The following is a 19,679-nucleotide window of genomic DNA, read 5'->3' on the forward strand; positions in this document are numbered from 1 at the left end:
CAAACCATGACAAAATCTTTCTAGGAGTGACTCACGTCCCCATCCCAGGGTTATCTCAGGTACTATCCTGACATACCCACTCCCAGGGTATGACCATCACTCACTAAGATGTGTGACTGTAGTCACTCATGCTCCACCTAAAAGTAAAGAAAGTATAAGAATGAGTTAAAATCAGGGAGAGGTTTGGGAAGAGTCCATCGTAACTTCTGCACTGAATCTGTCTCTCACTCATTGGGTGAGACCTGCGCTCTGTAATTTATCGTGAGCCAGGTTTTGACACAGATTAGAGTTTGTCTATACATTGCTTTGAACACATTTTTGCTGTCAGGTACTGTCTGTCACCTGCACCTGTCCTGAACCTTAACCTTTCAAGATTTTATTAAATGAGTGTTATTCTGGAAACTGTTAATGTGAGTCCCTGGAGGGGGATGTCAGTGGGTAAAGGCAGGGAGACCCAGGCAGAACGTCCCTTTGCTGTATGAAAATTTGCTGCATTAAAATTCAAAATATTCAGCCTTTCAACACTTCACTGTAATATTAGCACAGCATCTCAGTGACTGATACGCTGCCCAGGACTGCAATCAAGGCCTAAAAACCTGCGACTGATAGGTGGCCTCAGCGTTCCACAGTTGCTGTATTTCCAGGGGAACGGACAAACCCGTCCCCCGCAGGCCCCGGCGCCATCGCGGCCCATCATGCCGGGGCGCCGCGCGCAGGCGCAGTACGGCGGGGCGGGGCATTCGCGCAGGCGCGGCAGCGCCGCCGCCTTCCGCCTTCGGCTGGGCCGCGTGAGGGGTATGAAATAAACCTGTTTTCTCTGTTTTCTTCGCTGTCCCACCCCGTTTCTAGCGATTTTTTATTGCCTTTTTCTTTATTTCGCGTGTTTCATGCGTTTCTTCGCAGCTCAGAGCGGCTCGGCTGTGTCGCGCCGGAGGGGACGGGGCTCCTGGCCCTATCACACGTTCAACCTAAGACAAAGCCCACCTTAGACCTGACCTTCGGTTCTGCACCTTAAAACCGCCTTCAGGATTTAAATGTAGTCTGTCCTGGTGTTTAGCAGTGTTGAAAACAGTTGCTGCGGGTGGGAAGGAAATGAGATGGGTCAGCTGTTCTTCCCAGTCTACCTGTCTGGAAAAACACTTCTCCATTGGCATGACCTGTGTTGTAATTGAAGAGTAAATGCTTCCATATATGTGCTTTATATGTATGTATGTATGAGTTTTATATATACGTTGTGTGTGTGTGTATACATGGGTATATACGTGCATATATATACATATATATATATATATATATCTAACTTTGCTATATATGTGTACAGGTATTGCAGGCCAACTCCACAGCTTCCATTTAAACAACCACCCATCAAAGGTGGCTCCTCCGTCACTCTTCACGTCGGGATGGATGTATCTGGGTTTGGGATTTTTGTTTGTTGAGAGTTTTGCTGTCGTTGTCCAGAGCAGGAGGGGTGGAGGATGGATTCCCTGGACCACATGCTCACAGACTCCCTGGAGCTGGAGAGCAATTGCACACGGATCATGGAGGACTGCATGCTGGGCACAACCCGGGTCAGTCTGCCCGAGGACCTCCTGGAGGATGTGAGTAGTGCTGAGACACTTCACCTTATATAACCTCTATATAAATGACATGTTTGACTCCCTTTTGGGAACTTACAGAGCAAACTGAAAAGGAGAGATGTTTCTGACTGCCTTGGAAGAAGGGTCAAGAATTGACACTTCTTTGATTAATTTCGAGACAATATCTTTAAAATCAATTCTGTTATGTTCTTATTATCTTAAAGTTGCCTTTAAGAAGATCGTTACAAGCTTTGAATTTATTTTCTTGTTGTTAGTAGTATCAATTTCTTGACCTTTTCTTTTTATGCTCTGTTGTTTCCTGTGTTTCATAAAACATTGTTTCACAACTGCTGTTACTTAAAAAGCATCAAGGGCTAGAAAATGGTCAAGGACGTGGCTGCATTTTCTTTACTGTTGTTTCTTGTTTTCTTTAGCCTGAGATCTTTTTTGAGGTTGTCAGCTTGTCAACATGGCAGGAGGTCCTGACAGATGAGCAGCAAGAGCACCTAAAAAAATTCCTGCCTCACTTTCCTGAGAACAACCGAGAGCATCAGAACAAGCTCATCTCGGCACTGTTCAGTGGGGAGAACTTTCGGTTTGGGAACCCGCTGCACATCGCCCAGAAACTCTTTCGGGGTCAGTCAGCCTTGTGAGCTTCCCTCTGGGTTTGGGGAAAGTTCTCAGCTACCAGCTGAAAATCCAGCTGTATGTTTTGTCTTTGTTACAGATGGACACTTCAATCCCGAGGTAGTGAAGTACCGGCAGCTCTGTTACAAGTCGCAGTACAAGCGGTACCTGAGTGCCCAGCAGCAGTACTTCTATAGGCTGCTTAAGCAGATCCTCGCTTCCCGCAATGTGAGCGTGCTCTGGGATGAATAACTTGTTTTTATAAAAAGGGTCTTGGTGCAGTCACAGTTCTCTGAGGCCTTTCCTTTAATGAACGGATTGAGTAATGCTTCTGGATTTTCCAGTGGCCCACAGAGAACTCCAGACCCAGTTGTTATATTTGCAGATTTCAGGTTGCGTAAGTCTTATAGCTCTCACTTGTGTGTACTGTCTTCTTTTCATGTCCACCTTGTCCGCACTTCCTGCATTTGCCCCTCTGCAACATACTATTTTGTTTATAAGTCATTCTGCCTTCATAAGTCATTCTGAAACAAGTACAGTTGCTAAATACAGTTACAGTTAGAAAGTATGTGGATCCAAACCTCTGATTCTCATGCCTGCAAATCCCTGGTAAAGTCTTCCTCCATGGATACTTCTGTGAGCAAATTGTTGGCAACTGAAATGTGTTTGTTGGTCATTTATCTTTCACTGTGCTTAGACATTGAAACATATGGCATGTAGGGATGAAGAAGAAAGTTTGTCTTTATAAAATGCCCTACAATGTTGTGGGAAATAGAGAATCCCAGAATGGTTTGGGTTAGAAGAAACCCTAAAGCTCATCTCATTTCAGTCACCTGCCATGGGCAAGGACAGCTTTCACTAGACCAGGTTGCTCCTGGCCTTCAACACTTCCAGGGACGACAGGGCATCCACAAATTCATTAGGCAACGATATGGAATACATAGGAAATTAGTTCCTCTGTAGCCATTAGAGGTAAAACATTTTTTTAAGAGGAGACAGTGTTCTGTGTCATTGTTACATATTTGTGTGGAAACTACACTTCACACTAATGATTTAAGTTCTTCTCAGCAGTCCACATAAACTGACTGATAGTATTATGCGTGCAGAAGAAGGTGCAGAAATCTCACCTTGACTTTTTTCTCCCCTTTAAATGATGGTCTAAAATGTTGGGTTTTAAATCCTTCCTAAGGTTTCCCTTGTACAGATCTGAAGTGCTGATGGCACCGCATGGTAACCTTGCTGGAAGTATCTGACGTGGCTTTTACAGCACTGTAGCTGACATAGCTAATGTCAAATGAATCTCTCCTTTCAGCACTTGCTGGAATTAGCCAGGAAAGGGGGCCCTGACATGACCCTAAGGAGAAGGCACTTCCCACCGACATATGACTCAGAAGAACGAGACAGACGGACACATCGGCGCTACTTGAAGATCCTGAGGGAAGTGAAAGAGGAGTGTGGAGATACTACCTTGTCTTCGGATGAAGAAGGTAATGCCCTGGGCTGAACTAAAGACTCCAGGTGTGAATGGAAAAAGACACGTTTTTGATGTGAGGACAGAGCCTTTGATAATCTGGGCTCTACTTCCACTGGCTATGGACACATGGTAATAGTTACACAGATTGGTGATGGGTCTTGCAGAAGTAAATTTATCTCTGTTTTAGATCTTATCTCTTGGCCTCCAAGTTCTCCAGCACGTTGTTCAAGTCCACCAGTTCCGCTGAGAGTGATCCCCACATTGTCAACCTTGGACATGAAAACTGCAGGTAAGAACCAAACAAGGGGTCAGTATGGATAGAGGGAGGAGAATTACCTTGAGACCCTGCAAGCAATGACCTTTAAAATCTGTTGTTTTATTGGGAGATCTTGTAATGCCTCATTTTTGCAGTCTCCAATAACAGTTGGATCTTTTCCTAGTTTAATCCTTTTCTGCTCACAAGGCCAGTATTTGAACACAAGAGTCATAGTCTCTGTAATACTACTGATTCCTCTGTTGTATTTTGTCTTTAGTGGTTGAAGCATTAGCATAGTCCAGTTCAAAATACTTGAGAATCTCTCCTAAAGTGACTGTAATCAATTCTGCAAACTCTTCAAGCTAGTTCTAGCTTCTTTTCTCTTTCATGCTTGCATCAGCAGTGAAATCTGATGACTGATATTGATGCATTGAAATAATGAAAGAAATTGATATATGGAGCAATTAGTTACTGAAACTTGGGAGATTGCTGAAAGTGTAAAGGGTTAGAAAATGGCATTCCAAGAACTGTGGAAGGTAGCAGTAATGGAAAACGCTGCAAATAATTATTTTCATTGCAGACAAGATAGAACTTGGGGAAAGCGATTTAAAGATGATGTTGAAGAAGCACCATGAGAAACGAAAACGTCAGCCTGTAAGATGTTAAAAAGTCTTGGGGGGTGGGACCGCATTTTATCTTTGATGTTTTTATCTCTTTGCCATAAAGATCATGGTACTTCTGGGTGAGAAAATGATTGCTATTTTTTGTGTGCACCCACCCAGCAGCCCTTTATTGTAACCTGGGTTCAATTATCAGTGTATAAATGCAACTCCTGGCCATGTTTATCTGGATAGAAGGATTTTGTAATTTTAGTTATGTGTTTTCGGGAGACAAAATTTTGGATGTCAGGGTTAGAAGAATTCCCAACTTCTATTGCAGTAAATAATTTAATAAGTTGATCCTGGTTGAGTTTGGTGCATTTAAGTATTTGGGTACTTCTTCATCTTGTTGCTGTCTTAACACTTTGTCCTTTCTCAGTTTAATTTCTCTCCCATTGTCCTGTGCAGGATCACCCTGATCTAGTCACAACAGACCTGACCCTTGAGGACATTGTGACTCGAGTGAATGCTGGCAGGAAAGGTTCCTTAGCAAGTCAGTGGATCCTTTTCATTTCATATATGTTGCTTTAAAAACTAGAGGTTTTCTTTTGATGGGAAAAGTAAAGGTTTATGACAGCAGCTGGGAAGATGGAATGATTGAGGTGTGAATGAGTGTACGCAACATACATTTCTAGATACATACTTAAATAGTTTATGAGTCTCATTAAGGTATAGTAAAATGATGTCTAATTATTCTTTTTAACTTTAATCATATCTAAAGCCTTATTTGACCCCGCGACTTTCAAGAAAAAGGTGAAGGACAAGGAAGATAAGAAAAAAAAGAAGCCGAAGATTATTAAATCTGAGGTGGAAGATTTGGGTGACTCTCTTGGCAATGCAGATGGACTCTCATCAATGTCTCAGGATTTTTCCCCCCTCCCTCTATCATCTGTCAAAGAGGAGTAAGTGCTTCAGAGGGCCCCGAACACCTTGCATGGATGGAAGAAGCAACATGTTTCAGCTCACAGTTTTGTGGGACTGTTGCAGGCTGTGTGTTTGTGCAGTTTGGGATGTGTGAAATGTGTGGTTTTCATCTTTGTATATGGAGGTGGATATTTACTCAGGGAATTTACTCTGCTTGTGTTATCTTTCATTTGAAGACCTCTTGAAGATATGAAACCATGTCTTGAAATAAATGAAGTATCATCCAGCTTCTTTTTCCATCTTTTGGAAATACTGTTTCTGGAAGGACCTGCTACCCTCTCTGTGGTAAGGAACCACCCACTTATCTAGGAATCTTTGCAGGAAGCAAAATCAAAGAATAGAGGAGCTTATAGCTTTGTAATAGTGATTTTTCTGCAGACTCACTTTGCTCTAAATTATAATAAGATTTAGATTACATATTAAAGAAGTTAAACCCTCTGGGAGTGCTACCACATTCTGGTTTTAACATGTTTCAGGAATATAGTCAGTTGAATCTGTGAGTCTTTCCATACCCATTCTATAGATCATGTTTACATATATTTTATATATTAAGGGCAGAGATGGGGAAGTGTTTTCCCCTTCTTCAGTGCTGTGGTTACTTGAGAAATCAGGTAATTATTTCACATACATAAAAAACTTTTTGTCCCCTGGTGGGGGGACATGTTCAGCTGGTTTGTTTTATGTGAAGACAGTCATAGTTTAAAGTGTGAGATCATTAATAATTCTTTTTTCTCTTCAGCTTGAAGATAAAGTTCTCGACTGGCAATCTTCTCATGCCAGTGCACTAAATAACTGGTTCTCCTTTGCCCCTAATTGGTCTGAATTGGTTTTACCTGCCTTGCAGTATTTGGCAGGCGACAGCAGAGGTAAGAAGAGATGTTAAAAATACTAATACACTGTTCTAGTCTAATGGTTTGCATTATAGTTCAAATCAACTTTTCATTCATCACCACAATAAATCCCTGTATTGCAGGCAGCATTTCCATGATAGGCTGTTTGGCTGACGTGTCTTAGTTGTGCTTGACTTGTTTTCCATGTGGATAGTAGATAAGACCAAATGTGATTCCCAAGTATGTGAAAATGTCTGTGAAACTGCCTCTAGACAGACAGTTTCTCATATTCAGATTGTGGCTTCAGGCAGAGTGTTTGAAGCAGGAAGGAATTAGCCTCTTCCCCCACAATGTGAAGTTATAGTTGTCTTTGGAGATAATAATGAATGAACTAGATGATGCCCCTGAGCAATCCACTGACACATAAGGTTGGCCCACCTTGGGCTTGGGCCAGCTGAGTTCCAGCCATTCCTTTCAAACTGAATTATTCTGTGGTTCTGATTTGCTTAGTGGGAAGTTTTAAAGACAGAGACAGAGTAGATTGTGGTGGCCTCGCAGCATGTTGTCCATAATGCTGGTGAATACTGTAAATCCCAAGTTGTCTTCCCACGAGCCCATGAATTTTCACTGTACAATAACAGTCCCTGGGGCCTCGTATTTCTTTTTCCTCTTCAGCTTGAAGATTAAGTTGTCAACAGGCAATTTTCTCACCCCAGTGCACTAAATAAGTGGTCTGAACATGATGAACAACAGGAGCAGGCTCTCAGCTGACAGCCTGTTGTTGGGAGGCTCATTATCCTGTTCTGTTCTTGTGCTTGCCCTTATACTCTGAGATGCTCACCTTCCCTTTGTGCAAGGATAAATTTAGAGATGCACTTACATAATCATTTTAAATGCTCTATCTGTCACTGTTAACTCGACAGTTTGCATTACCTCAGTAGGATTTTGAGGCTGGACAATTGTATAATGTCCCTAACATGCACATTTGTCATTGTAGATGCTCCTTCCAGCTTCTCACCTTTTGTTGAATTCAAGGAAAAAACTCAGCAGTGGAAATTGCTTGGTGAGTACCTTGCATTCTTCTATGATGTGTACTATAGTAAAGGTTTTTTTCTCCAGGACTTTACTTTTCGTCTTGCTGAAGCCTGGAGAGAAACACAATCAGAGCTGTTAATTCCATGGTTAGGCATTTTCTTTTCTTTTAACTGAGCTAATATGTGTTTTGGATTTGAGGTGTTCACAAGACATCAGTATAAGCAGCAGACAGAGCATAAATGAACAAAGGCACTGGGCTGTATTTCTTTCTGTTGCTGACTTAACCATGTTTGTCAGCATTCAAATTTGTCTGCACACCTTCATGTTTTTCCTTCTATAGAGCATAACTCTCATTATTCAGAGTAGTGATTATTACAGTTGCAAAGGAGTTAAGCTTCTCTGCAGAGCAAACTGATACTATTCTCATTTTTAAAAGTGGGAACTAAAGAGCAAATGAATGATCAATGTGCTTAGGCTCATTATTGAACTGACTGAATTACAGATATTTTGTGTTTATGTTCATTCCTTTAGTTACTACACAGAATTTTTCATTCTTAATTATGGTGATTCTAGTGATCACATTTGCAGGCTTAAACTGGCAGAGATTTGGAGTCAGGAAGCTTTTCCTGTGATCCCTTTCACAGTTTTTGCTGGGGATTATGTAGGCAAGTCTTTCTGCTCATGGATTCAGTAACTGGGATCACTTGGGAGAGTGTGAACAGGTAACTGTCCCAAACAGCAACTTGCCTTCTGTGCTAGGAGTTGAAGCACCATCCTTTGTACCAGCACAGGGGGATCACTGGGATTTAACATTTCCTATGCCTGGAAGTGTTCAAATACTGCAGTTTGAACATCTATGACTGGTGATGCATCGGGGAGGGAAGGGAACAGGAGAGGACTGGGAATTACAAGCAGCTGGCTTCCTAACAATTAAAATACTTCTTTTTTTGCCTTTTTGTGATTTCTTACTAGGTAGTTACCAAGATCATGAGAAGGAACTGGCAGCACTGTTTCATCTCTGGTTGGAGACCAAAGACCAGACTTTTTTCAAGGTGAGTCAGACAAAAATCAACTTCTAGAAGCACAAGACCTGACTGTGTTCTATCCAACACTGACATTTCTCTCTTTTTCAATAGGAAAATGAAGACAGCTCAGATGCCATGCCACTGCCCAGAGTGTAAGTGTGTAACACTGCATGAAAGCCTCTGTAGCGCTGCTCAAGCTGTGAGATTTGGGCCTTGTACCTCTGGATCTTAAATAATTTTACATCACGAGGCAGGAGAAAATTTGATCGTTGGATTTTATAAATGCAGTAACTGGACTTTAAAAAGTCAACTGATTTTATCCAAGTTCACATGTATTATCAGAGCAAAGTGCAATCTATCTTAGGTTCTGCTGATGAGATTATTTATAGTCCTTACTTGTCTTCAGGTAGTGCACACAGCATATTTTAAGATTTCTGCAGGGCTTTCTTTTTTTGCCATACATGTTTTCAGAATTTGTTCAGAAGAATTTGCAGAAGGATGATTCATCCTTTAGGACTGTTGTGGGCTTGTGCTCAGAAGTGATGGTGCCCTTTGTTTCAGAAGGACTGACTATGTAGTCCGGCCTAGCACTGGAGAGGAGAAACGAGTGTTTCAAGAGCAGGTAAGAAGAGAGTCTTCATTTTAAAGGCATTTGCTGAAACAGTTGGCCAATAAACCATGAAAATCTATGTGGAATGGTGGTGTTAAAACTCTATACAAATGTAGTTAATGTGAAGAATTGATATGTTGCGTCTGCTTTGAAGTCAGTATCTTGGCCTTGCATAAAACTTGCTAATGACATAGCCTAGCTGCTTGTTTCAAAACCATCAATATTTCCAGTGGGTAAAATAAATTTGGTAAAAAGTAATTGAATAAAATTAACAAAATTGATAGTGTCAGTTGATTGTGCCAACCCCACTGTCTCCTTTGCCATCCCCCACCATTGGAGGATGACTTGTCTCTTTATTTTTTGGGCATGTATGTATGCAAGCGAAAAATAAGTGTCAGTAAGGGCACCCATCCACTTAGTTATCTTGTCTGTAGTAGATGCAAGTGGAAATTAGAGGGAAGACACATGATGGGGATTCTTCTCCCTTCTCTCTATGTGCTGTCTGCAGGACAGAATTTATAAGTTAAATTTTGGCAATCTCTCTTTCGCCAGATAAACAGAGGAAGGGGAAGAGGCAGAAGGTGTATCTCTTGTATTTCTGGCACCTCTCTAGTCTGTGCAGCTGCTTGACAGTGAATGCGTTGCACCTGCACACCTTGCTTACGTGGAGCATTGTGTTTTGCATGAAGTAGTTTGATTTTCTTGATCCAAAATAAGTTTATATTTGAGCCTTTAGTTTAAAAATGCTTTCTCTAGAGAACGATAACAACTTACCTTGTAATATAACGTAAGGCTTTGCTGTATGTTTCCTGGTAATATCAGTGCTCTTGTGTCCATTTCCAGGAACGCTACCGTTACAGCCAGCCCCACAAAGCCTTCACCTTCCGAATGCATGGCTTCGAGTCGGTTGTTGGCCCTGTGAAGGGAGTGTTTGACAAGGAAACCTCCTTAAACAAAGCCCGGGAACATTCTCTCCTGCGCTCAGATAGACCAGCATATGTCACCATTTTGTCCCTTGGTAAGGTCATGGCCAAAAAAGCTTTTTTAAAGAAGAAAAACATTCCTTTGACCCCTCAAACAAGAACTTTAGGAATCTGCATTGGGAATGAATGCTGTTCCCCAAGCTCATCACTATTAGCACAAAGTTGGCACAGTTGATATACTTTAAAATGATCCTTTATAATCTCTCCTCATATTTTTGAGGGATTTTAGGGGCTAGATTTTAATAAGTAGGAACTGTGAGAGCAAGGGTAATAGAGCAGTCCCAAAACATATCTGGAGTATGGTAAGGAGTACCTGAGTACCGCTGCCCAGTTACAGCTGGAAGTTTAAGCTCTGATTTTGTGTTTCAGTTCGTGATGCTGCTGCTCGCCTTCCTAATGGAGAGGGAACTCGAGCTGAAATCTGTGAACTGCTCAAAGATTCCCAGTTCCTAGCTCCAGATGTCACAAGTGCTCAGGTAAGTCAGATGTCATGTCTGGCCTCAGATCCTCATAAAAATACACTGCACGTACCCAGGCAGTATTCAGTGGCAAAGGCCCAGTACTTTTCATGCTGCTGTGATGAGCAGAAGGGAGTTGTGTACTACTATGGTGAGCTGCTGCAAATATGCACCAGCTGTGAATGATGAAACATCAGCTAGAAAAGCCACAGAGTTAACACTGTCATAGAGCTGCTCACATTTTAGATTGAGGAACAGTCAATTTTCAGAACTTTGGTGGAAGCTTCATTTAACCCAAGGTGGCAAACACCGTCTAGTGCTGCAACATCTGCCCTGAGTCCTCACTCAGAGATTGCTCCCATCTTACTCAGGTTTTGTACCAAATAGGATCACTTTTCTATTCATCAGTTTTGGCTAGTCCAGCAAGGGATATCTTGTAATCTGTGAATTCTGAACTTCAGGTTAACACTGTTGTTAGTGGTGCTCTGGACCGATTGCATTATGAGAAAGATCCCTGTGTGAAATACGATATTGGGCGGAAGTTGTGGATCTACCTGCACCGGGACAGGAGCGAGGAAGAGTTTGGTAAGCCTGGGTTGGTGATACCTTAAAAATTGAAAATGTTTATAAAGATGGATAATGAACATTAATTTGTTGGTCTAGCTTTTTTTTTTTTTTTTTTTTTTTTGAGTCAGTTTGCTCATGTTAGTCCTTCAGCACTTAAACCCACTCTTTAGAGCGGTGTGTCACTTTGAAGCATTTGTTTGAAAAATACCGTCCCACATGCAAGAACTGCAGATGCATGGTTCTTATGTGTCTTCTTTTCAGTCTTTTCGGCTAATTTACAAAGATGTTTTTCTTTGCACTCTTACATGACCGTGTGTGTTTAATTCTTGTCTGAAGAAGAATCTGCAGCTCTCACTTAGTCTCTTACTAAAATCAGTTTGCTTGTGTTTCAGGAGCTCTAACCATTAATTTGTCCTTGCAGAACGGATCCATCATGCTCAAGCTGCTGCAGCAAAGGCCAAGAAAGCTCTTCAGAAGCCAAAACCTCCAGCTAAAACGGTAGATTTCTTTCTCAGGGTTGCACAGCTGCTTTTGGGATTGAGAAGATTAGTCTTAATTTAATCCATAAATTCTGCATCCATAGCAGGTGATGAAAATTACCACATTTGAGTTAGCAATTCATGATGTAGATGAATGTCAGTGCGCAAAATGAAGAGGGAGAGAGAGAACTTTTCCTCCATCCAGCTTCCATTGCTATTCTCTCGTTTGTGCTCCCTATCAAAGGGATGATCTTTCAGATCTAGTCTTGAGGTTAACTGTAGAAGTGTGTAACACAACTGTTCTTCCCCTTGCTGTGCTGAAGCCATCACGGTATGAATGTGTGATATTAAATATGTCTGAAGTACTTGTCTGTTGGCACATTAACCAAGCTGGAAATCTGAGTGTTCTGAATGTTTGTCAAAACTGAGATGCACTTTTCCCTGAGAGCAGAAGCAGCCAAACACACTAATTCATCCATGGCTGCAGCTAGGGAAAGGCAGTCAGTCGTGTTTGATTTCAGGATTTAGCAGCAAGGTGTCATTCACCACCATACAGAACTCAGGCTGAAGTGCTCAGCCTACTGTAGGGTGCAGCAATGAACCCCAGATGTTGTGATGCTGGATGTGGTTTCTTTGTAGAAGTCAAGTAGCAAGGAGGGTGCTGTGAAAGCCCTCCCCACCAGCACAGCAGAGCCTAGTCAGCTGAGCCTCAGTGACTCCAGCATGCCACCAACACCTGTGACTCCTGTGACACCAACTGCACCTGCATTGCCAGCAACACCCATCTCACCTCCACCAGTGTCTGCGGTCAGCAAGAGTGTATCTGGTGCTGGGTCAGAGCCAGCAAAACCCAGTCAGAGGTACTGCTTCTGTCCACTATGTCATTTGGGAATGCTGCTGGCTGTTTTTCAGTAATTTGTATAATTCAGTAATGAGGGAGTTCGGGTTATTTAGCCTGGAGAAGAGGAGGCTCAGGGTTGACCTTATCAGTCTACAGCTCCTTGAAGGGAGCTTGGAGGCTGATGAGAGTTGGACTCGTCACCCAGGAAATAGCAACAGGACATAGTCTCAAGCTGTGCCAGCAGAGGTTCAAGTTGGGCATCAAGAGGAATTTCTTCACAGAAAGCATGATTAGACATTAAAAGGTGGCCCAGGGAGGTGGTGGAGTCCGCATCCCTGGAGGTGTCCAAGGAGCAAGTGGACATGGCACTCTGTTCTGGGCTGGGTGACAAAGTGGGGATCAGTCATGGGTTGGACGTGATAATCTCAGAGGTCTTTTCCAACCTCAGTGATTCCATGATTGTGTGAATTTCCTACATCTTTGCTGACCTACTGGCTCTGTCTTTTCTGTAGTGTTCTCCTGGTATCTTCCCCCACCATGCCCCAGCTGGGGACATTGCTGTCCCCAGCTCAGAGCTCACAGGCACAGCTGGGGCCAGCGCCCACCCCGCGTGTGGTCAGTCACAGCAGCTCCTCAGGCCTGCCACAGGTCCGTGTGGTCACTGCCCAGTCCAGCCTCCCAGCCGTGTCCCAGCAAGCCCCAGTGGTCACGCAGCAGCAGCAACAGCAGCAGCAGCCCACATCAGTGCCTCAAATCCGTGTTCCAGCTACAGCAACGCAAACCAAAGTGCTCCCTCAGGTGAGTTGGAAGGGTAGATTAGTTGTGACATCCAATCTGACTTTTGGTGTTTTGGTGTGATGTACAGGTATTCTGTGCTCATCTGGAGCATGCACTAACTGCAGGCAAGAGCACAGAAACAGTTTACATGTTTAGATATGGAATACTGTTTACATGTTTACATATGGAATACTGTTTACATGTTTACATATGGAATACTGTTCAGTGCTCTCTTCACTTTTTTACCTGGCATCATTAAATTGCACATTACATAAAAAATCCATAGAACTTAAAATCACAGAATCGTTAAGCTTGGAAAAGACTGTCAAGATCATAAAGTCCAGCCATGAACACAGCAACACCACCATGTTCACTACTAAACTATATCTTCAAGTGCATCATCCACACATTTTTTTGAACACTTCCAGGGTCAGTGATTCCACTACTGCCCTATGCAGTCTGTTCCAATGCTTTACAACCCTTTCTGTGAAAAAAAAAAAAAAAAAAAAAATATCCTAATATCCAAATTAACCTCCCTCATGCAACTTGAGGCCACTTTCTCTTGTCCTGTCATTTGTTACCTGGAAGAAGAGACTGACACCCACCTCATTACAATTCTAAGCAGTTGGAATCCTTGTAAGGGAATTATTGTGAACTCCTATGAACTTGCAAGCTAAGGCACCATACAAAGAAGAATCACTAGACCGCTCCTACTGTGGTAGTCTGCTCATAGTCTTCCTTCTTTCTTCCGTAGGCTGTGATGACTCTGCCTGTAAAAGCTCAAAGTAGCCCTGTGCAGGTGCCAAGAGCAGGAAGCTCCGTGGCCAGCCAGGCAGGTATCACTGTGACAGGGCTATCTGCAGTGCCCAGCCCTGCTGTGAAGCCAGTGACAAGCTCTCCAGGCAGTTCTGCTGCCAGCACCTCCTCCACCACTGTCATTCAAAATGTGGCTGGCCAGAACATCATCAAGCAGGTGAGAGGGAGGGAGAGACAAGGAATTGGGCTCCACGATCTGATTGTTTACTGTTGTGCAGATGTGAACATTTGGGAGCTGTAATGCTGTGGGAGTTGATAGGCTGTGCAGATTGACGCAGTGCTGGTTTTGTGCGTTTGAGCCCTGTTTTCATGTACAGGTGAAAGATGTGTTTTGTGCAGGTTCTTCAGTGATCTCTCCTTCATTTTTTTTTGGAAAAGAAACCAGTCCCACAAGTACTTCCTATTTTAGATGGGATTGAGAATGTCATCTGATACACAACCAGGACCATTTTCAGTAATGTACTGAGTGCTAGTCTTATTCCACTTGAATTTTAATGGGAGCAAACATCATCCTTTTGGGAAGTTCTGCTTTGAGTGTGCCTTAGACCTTGTCCTAGTTTGACAGAACCATTTCTCTCATCTCTCCCAGGTGGCTATTACGGGACAACTTGGCGTGAAGACGCAAGCTGGAAGTGGCATCCCACTCACAGCAACCAATTTTCGGATCCAAGGGAAGGACGTGTTGCGCCTGCCCCCGTCCTCCATAACTACGGACGCGAAAGGACAGACGGTGCTGCGCATCACTCCGGACATGATGGCCACCCTGGCCAAGTCTCAAGTCACTACTGTCAAACTGACTCAGGACCTCTTCACAGCAGCTGCAGGAAGCAGTGCTGGGGGGAAAGGCATCTCCGCAACTTTGCACGTGACATCCAACCCTGTCCAGACTGCTGAGTCTCCAGCCAAGACAAGCACGGCGTCTCCTGCCTCTTCCAGCCCAGCTGGAAGCACCGTGGTTAAAGTGACTCCTGACTTAAAGACTACAGAGCCGACAAGCTCTGCTTTCCGCCTGATGCCTGCCCTGGGCGTGACTGTGGCAGATCAGAAGAGCAAAGCCATAACCACAGTGGCATCCACAGAGGCCAAGCCAGCCGCCACAATCAGAATTGTGCAAGGGCTTGGGGTGATACCCCCCAAAGCCGGGCAGACCATCACTGTAGCCACTCATGCTAAGCAGGTGCCATCATCCTCGGCAGTGAGCGTTGCTGGCACAGGCCACACCTCCTTACCCACCGTGAGTGCCACAGTGTCCAAAGCAGTTGCTGTGGCCTCAGGAGCTGCAGGGACCCCCATAACCATTGGCACAGGAGCCACGGCCGTGCGGCAGGTGCCTGTCAGCACCACAGTGGTATCTACGTCCCAGGCAGTGAGTAATGTTGAGCTCTCGCTGGGGGTGGGTAAAGAAGGGGTGTGCCAAAATACACTACTGTTTTATGGCTGAAAACTGCTCTTTGCATCTACAGAGACTCAAATTAATATGGCAGAGTCGTAAAACAATTTAGGTTGTGGAAGACATTAAAGCTCATTCAGTCCCACCCCCTGCCATGGGCAGGGCACCTTCCACTAGATCAGGTTGCTCCAAGCCTCATCCAACCTGGCCTCGAACACTTCCAGGGATGGGGCAGTCGCAACTTGTATTCTGGGTATGGGTCTGCAACTCATTTCATGGCGTTCAAATTACAGCTAAATGCCTCCAAAAAGTCAAATACTTCCCGTATCTCCTCTTGCAAGTGAATGAAATAAACTTTACACCTTGGCAATAATTTCCATTGGAATGCTGTCGTAGAACATTCAGAACTAGAAGTGCTTGTTACTTGTTACTTTATTACTGATTTCCCCCTTTAATGCTATTTTAATGCTCAAATCGGAAGGCACCATAAACTGTATTGCGGTTACATAAGCTAAATGAGACTATGGTAGTTTCCTCAGGATAAAAATCATGGTTCCCGTGATGCAAAGATGATGCGGATTTTCAGGGTTCAGGCAGCTGTGTAGTGAATGAGAGGGAGGTGAATTTTAAGGAGCCTGAACTGGAGCACAGATTTCATCAGCAAAGCTGTTGCTGCTGGATTCTGCTCACAGGACTGCCACAAAGCAGCCAATGTTGTTGGGCAGTTTCTCTGCTGAACTTCCCATGGCTCCTCACACATTCTTCCTGTTCCCCAGGGCAAACTTCCAACACGGATCACAGTGCCTCTGTCAGTGATCAGCCAGCCAGTGAAGGGCAAGAGCATGGTCACTGCCCCCATCATCAAGGGCAACCTTGGCGCCAAGTGAGTGCATTGCATCTCATAGTTCTGCTTTGGAAGTCAGCTGAGGAAGGTCTGTGTTCAGTGGGTTCCTGGGGAGCAAGGAAGCAGAGGCTGGAATAGGATGGCAGTCTGTTAACAGCTCCATCAGCTGTAAGAAACTGAGTGGATATGGTGTCTGTGATGAGATTTAATTTTTAGTTATTTATTTTGAGATGCAGCTTCTAGCAAATACACCAAAGAAAAAACATTCTGTGCCTTGAAACCAGCTGTTCGATTAGTTCTGTGTGTTTGAGCAAGAATTAACACACTGAAAAATATCGGTAATCTGAAGCCATCTCTCCATTCAAGAGAAGTTTAATGCCTTAGTGAGAATTCCTCTGGCATTCAGATATTGAAGGCTTTTTGTTTATTCTTCCATAAATTCTGATAGTGTCTTCCTTAGTTAGTATTTCAAGTGTTCAGCTGTTTTCTGCATTGAAAAGTGTACAGGTCTGATGAGGCTAGGCCAATGATATGCATGGTCCAGAGTTAATGGGTGTGATTTGTGTGCTAAATTAATTTTCTATCAGTTACAAATACTGACATAAACTTGTCGCTAGTGTATTTGCCAGTTTTATGGGGAGGGGGGGAAAACCCACTACTTAAAATAATGAGTACCTGTGTAGAATTGTGATCTACTAACAATTGAAGAATGGTTGGAAAGATCGAGTTGCTGTTCTGTTTTATTAACCTTTCGACAATTATTTTTCCTCTAGCATCAGTGGATTAGGCAGAAATATCATCCTGACTACAATGCCAGCAGGGACTAAACTGATTGCTGGGAACAAGCCTGTGAGTTTTCTGACTGCACAGCAACTACAGCAGCTGCAGCAGCAAGGCCAAGCCACGCAGGTAAGGGCACCTAGAATGATCATTCTCTTTGTTTTTTTATGACTTAACATCTCCATGAGGACTTTACACTGGATACGTGGGTTGTGGAAAAAGAACAAGCACACAGCTTGGTTATAGTGTCTGCATTAAGCACATGGAATCCATCATCACCTTTACCTTCTCTCCATCCAAATAAAGTTTTTAAATGTTTCTGAAGCACTGCCAGTATAATGAATGTAAAACCAAAGCTTCTGTCAAGATTTTTCTATATATTCAGCAGTCTTTGCACTGCTTTGTACTTTGGCTTTTGTGGGTCACTTTTACTTGAAGAAATCACATAACTGCTTTGCATATCCATCTTTCTGGATGAACACTGGAAACCTAGTATTCTGTAATTCCAAATAATTAATCTGCATTGAGAGCTGATAGTAACGAGTCTGTAGAAGTGAGGTATCAATGGATCCAAGTCCTTTTTCTTAAAATGTGTAAAAGCAGCTGACAAACATTTTTATTCAAACTAGTTTTCAGGCCTTCCTCTCTAATCTGGAAATCCCCTGTCACCATTTCACATGGGCAGTGGATGGAATGATCTTCTTCTGACAGATTCTGTTCTGGCAGTGGTTTTGGTACTTGGTGTTGTTCCAATAACTGAGTTTTTGTTGGCAGCAGAAGCAGGTACTTCACCAGAATACAATGCAGGTTCAGTCACTGTGTCACCAGGTTGTTCTTCAGATGAGTTCTTTCTTTCTGTTTCACACAGGTGCGAATTCAAACAGTTCCAGCCTCCCATCTCCAGCAGGGAACAGTCTCTGGCTCTACTAAAGCAGTGTCTACTGTGGTTGTGACAACAGCTCCATCACCAAAGCAGACACAGGATCAGCTGTAAACACTGGTTTGAACATGGATCACTTTCTCAGAACTTCCCTGAGCCTGTTGTCACCCTTCAGCCAACCAACCACCTGAGGCTCCCTAACCCCAGTGATGGCTTGAGATTGGACTGGGTTCTGCCCTTGCTTCTCCAGGGTCAGCACTGTGATGTCTGGGTAGAAATTGCACAGAAAAAAACCCATGCTGTACCTGCAAAACAAAATGTTTCAATCCAGATGTGTAAATCCGGGTTCTGTGGAATTGATGATTTAAGAAATGTCTTCCTGTTCTTTTTCATCCGAAGGACTTTTGACAAATACAGTTCCTGTGCATTTTCAGTTGTAGACAATGCAGTTATCCTGGATCTTCATTAAGCAGGGGAAGTTGCTTGGAAGGGGTTATTCAGTGGCTTTTCAAAGTCATGGAGAAGATGTCTCCTTTTACTGGAGTCTGCTGTGACTACTGTTATCCAGTGACTCAGGCTGGTGTATTTGACACCAGAGTTATTGTAACTCACATCCATGCCAGGATGCTGTCAAAGACAGGGTGAGAGTGAAGGTGTTTTTTTGCTGTAACAGAGTGAGTGACCATGGGGGAGAGGGAGAGAAGATACACAAAGTTACTCACTATATGAACAAGTCTGTCAGCAAATGGGACTGTAGTGGAAAGGAAAAAGTTGATGTTGACAAGAAAGATCCTCTTAGTTTTCCTCAACAAATAAACCTTTTTTTATCAGTGGAAACTATCTGTACCTTGGTTTAAAAGGTTGGAATATGTTTTCAAATACACCCAAACTGTTGTCTCTTGGGTTCTGAAGAAATATTTTAACCCATGACCCTGGCTGTTAGTTTTGGTTTTACTTTTGCTGTTTTATCTGACTATGTAAATATTTTTGAATTTTGCACATAGTGGAGATCAATTTGTGACTGTTCTGACATGACCTTGAAGCTGAATGAGATCAAAAGATGTGTTGGACTAGGAGAAGAATAAAAGTGTAGAAAGCCTTACAGATCTATGCCATCTCCTTCTGGTTCTCTACAGTGTGTTTTCTGTGCAATCATTGTCCAGCTTGCCAAGGACTAATAGCCTGTCCATCTTCTTGGTAAGATGGTTCATTTTAACCTGGTCTTTTTGGTAGGCTTTTTTTTTTAATATGTTGTTTGCTCCAAGTTATATATTATAGAATATAAAACATTTAAAGAACCAAATTATACAGTCCAGGACTGTTATGGTTGGAGCTCTGTGTGTGTTACTCTTGCTGGGCTTCAGGCTGGGGTTGTGGATCTTTCTGTGCCGTGTCTAACCCATTTCAGAGCAGCTTTGAAGGAAAACGGGTATTTCAGTAAGAAGTGGCTGGATATAAATACTGAGTTAGCAGTACACATCAGTTCAGCATTTGAAAGTGAGCGCTTGAATTATGGTTTATATGCTTCAGGAACAATTTGGAGTGATAAACATTTTCTGTCCTGCTTTGTAATGTTTTGTACATGTATTGCACATTTATCAATCAGGAGCCAGAAGAAAGATTGTGGTTTGGGATGGAGGTGAGGACATTCCAGACTCCTTTTAGTAGTGAAGTTAAAAGAAGAAATTAAGGAGGCAACAAGTAATTTCCTGTTACTGCTTATGTGAGGGAGCCTCTAAATTCAAAACATAATCAAGATAATCCTGCTGTCTTCTGTTCATAATTAATAACTTAATAATTAACCTGCAATCAGTTGGTAAAAGATGGTTACATCTTTAATTTCTGTC

General features: G+C 43.0%; 1 protein-coding gene across 15 annotated transcripts; it reads left to right on the forward strand.

Moving 5' to 3' along the window:
- The first annotated feature begins 747 nt into the window (after positions 1 to 747).
- NFRKB (nuclear factor related to kappaB binding protein) lies at positions 748 to 18,938 on the forward strand. 15 transcript variants are annotated; one of them, XM_083877910.1, is made up of 27 exons: positions 748 to 795; positions 904 to 1,208; positions 1,322 to 1,598; positions 2,012 to 2,213; positions 2,305 to 2,432; positions 3,517 to 3,691; positions 3,866 to 3,967; positions 4,515 to 4,588; positions 5,002 to 5,086; positions 5,315 to 5,495; positions 5,694 to 5,802; positions 6,257 to 6,383; positions 7,345 to 7,410; positions 8,355 to 8,434; positions 8,519 to 8,559; positions 8,969 to 9,029; positions 9,861 to 10,035; positions 10,370 to 10,476; positions 10,920 to 11,043; positions 11,447 to 11,523; positions 12,144 to 12,364; positions 12,858 to 13,143; positions 13,877 to 14,095; positions 14,528 to 15,304; positions 16,105 to 16,211; positions 16,946 to 17,081; positions 17,821 to 18,938. In XM_083877910.1, the coding sequence occupies exons 3-27, from the start codon at positions 1,476 to 1,478 to the stop codon at positions 17,944 to 17,946; spliced, it is 3,909 nt and encodes a 1,302-aa protein (XP_083734036.1). In that variant the 5' UTR covers positions 748 to 795; positions 904 to 1,208; positions 1,322 to 1,475; the 3' UTR covers positions 17,947 to 18,938. The 15 variants fall into 15 exon arrangements, 14 of the variants coding, with proteins under 14 accessions (XP_083734036.1, XP_083734040.1, XP_083734035.1 ...); XM_083877914.1 differs by having other exon boundaries at positions 1,459 to 1,598; XM_083877909.1 differs by having other exon boundaries at positions 1,464 to 1,598.
- The last annotated feature ends 741 nt before the right edge of the window (positions 18,939 to 19,679 follow it).

This window comes from Zosterops lateralis (genome assembly GCF_965231275.1).
Source record: "Zosterops lateralis genome assembly, chromosome: 25".
NCBI classification, from domain to species: domain Eukaryota; kingdom Metazoa; phylum Chordata; class Aves; order Passeriformes; family Zosteropidae; genus Zosterops; species Zosterops lateralis.

Excerpts from the sequence above, each read along its gene's own strand:
- NFRKB (XM_083877909.1), top strand. Across the intron at positions 10,477-10,919 it reads CAGATGTCACAAGTGCTCAG|GTTAACACTGTTGTTAGTGG; the intron begins GTAAGTCAGATG and ends TCTGAACTTCAG. Across the intron at positions 13,144-13,876 it reads AAACCAAAGTGCTCCCTCAG|GCTGTGATGACTCTGCCTGT; the intron begins GTGAGTTGGAAG and ends TTTCTTCCGTAG.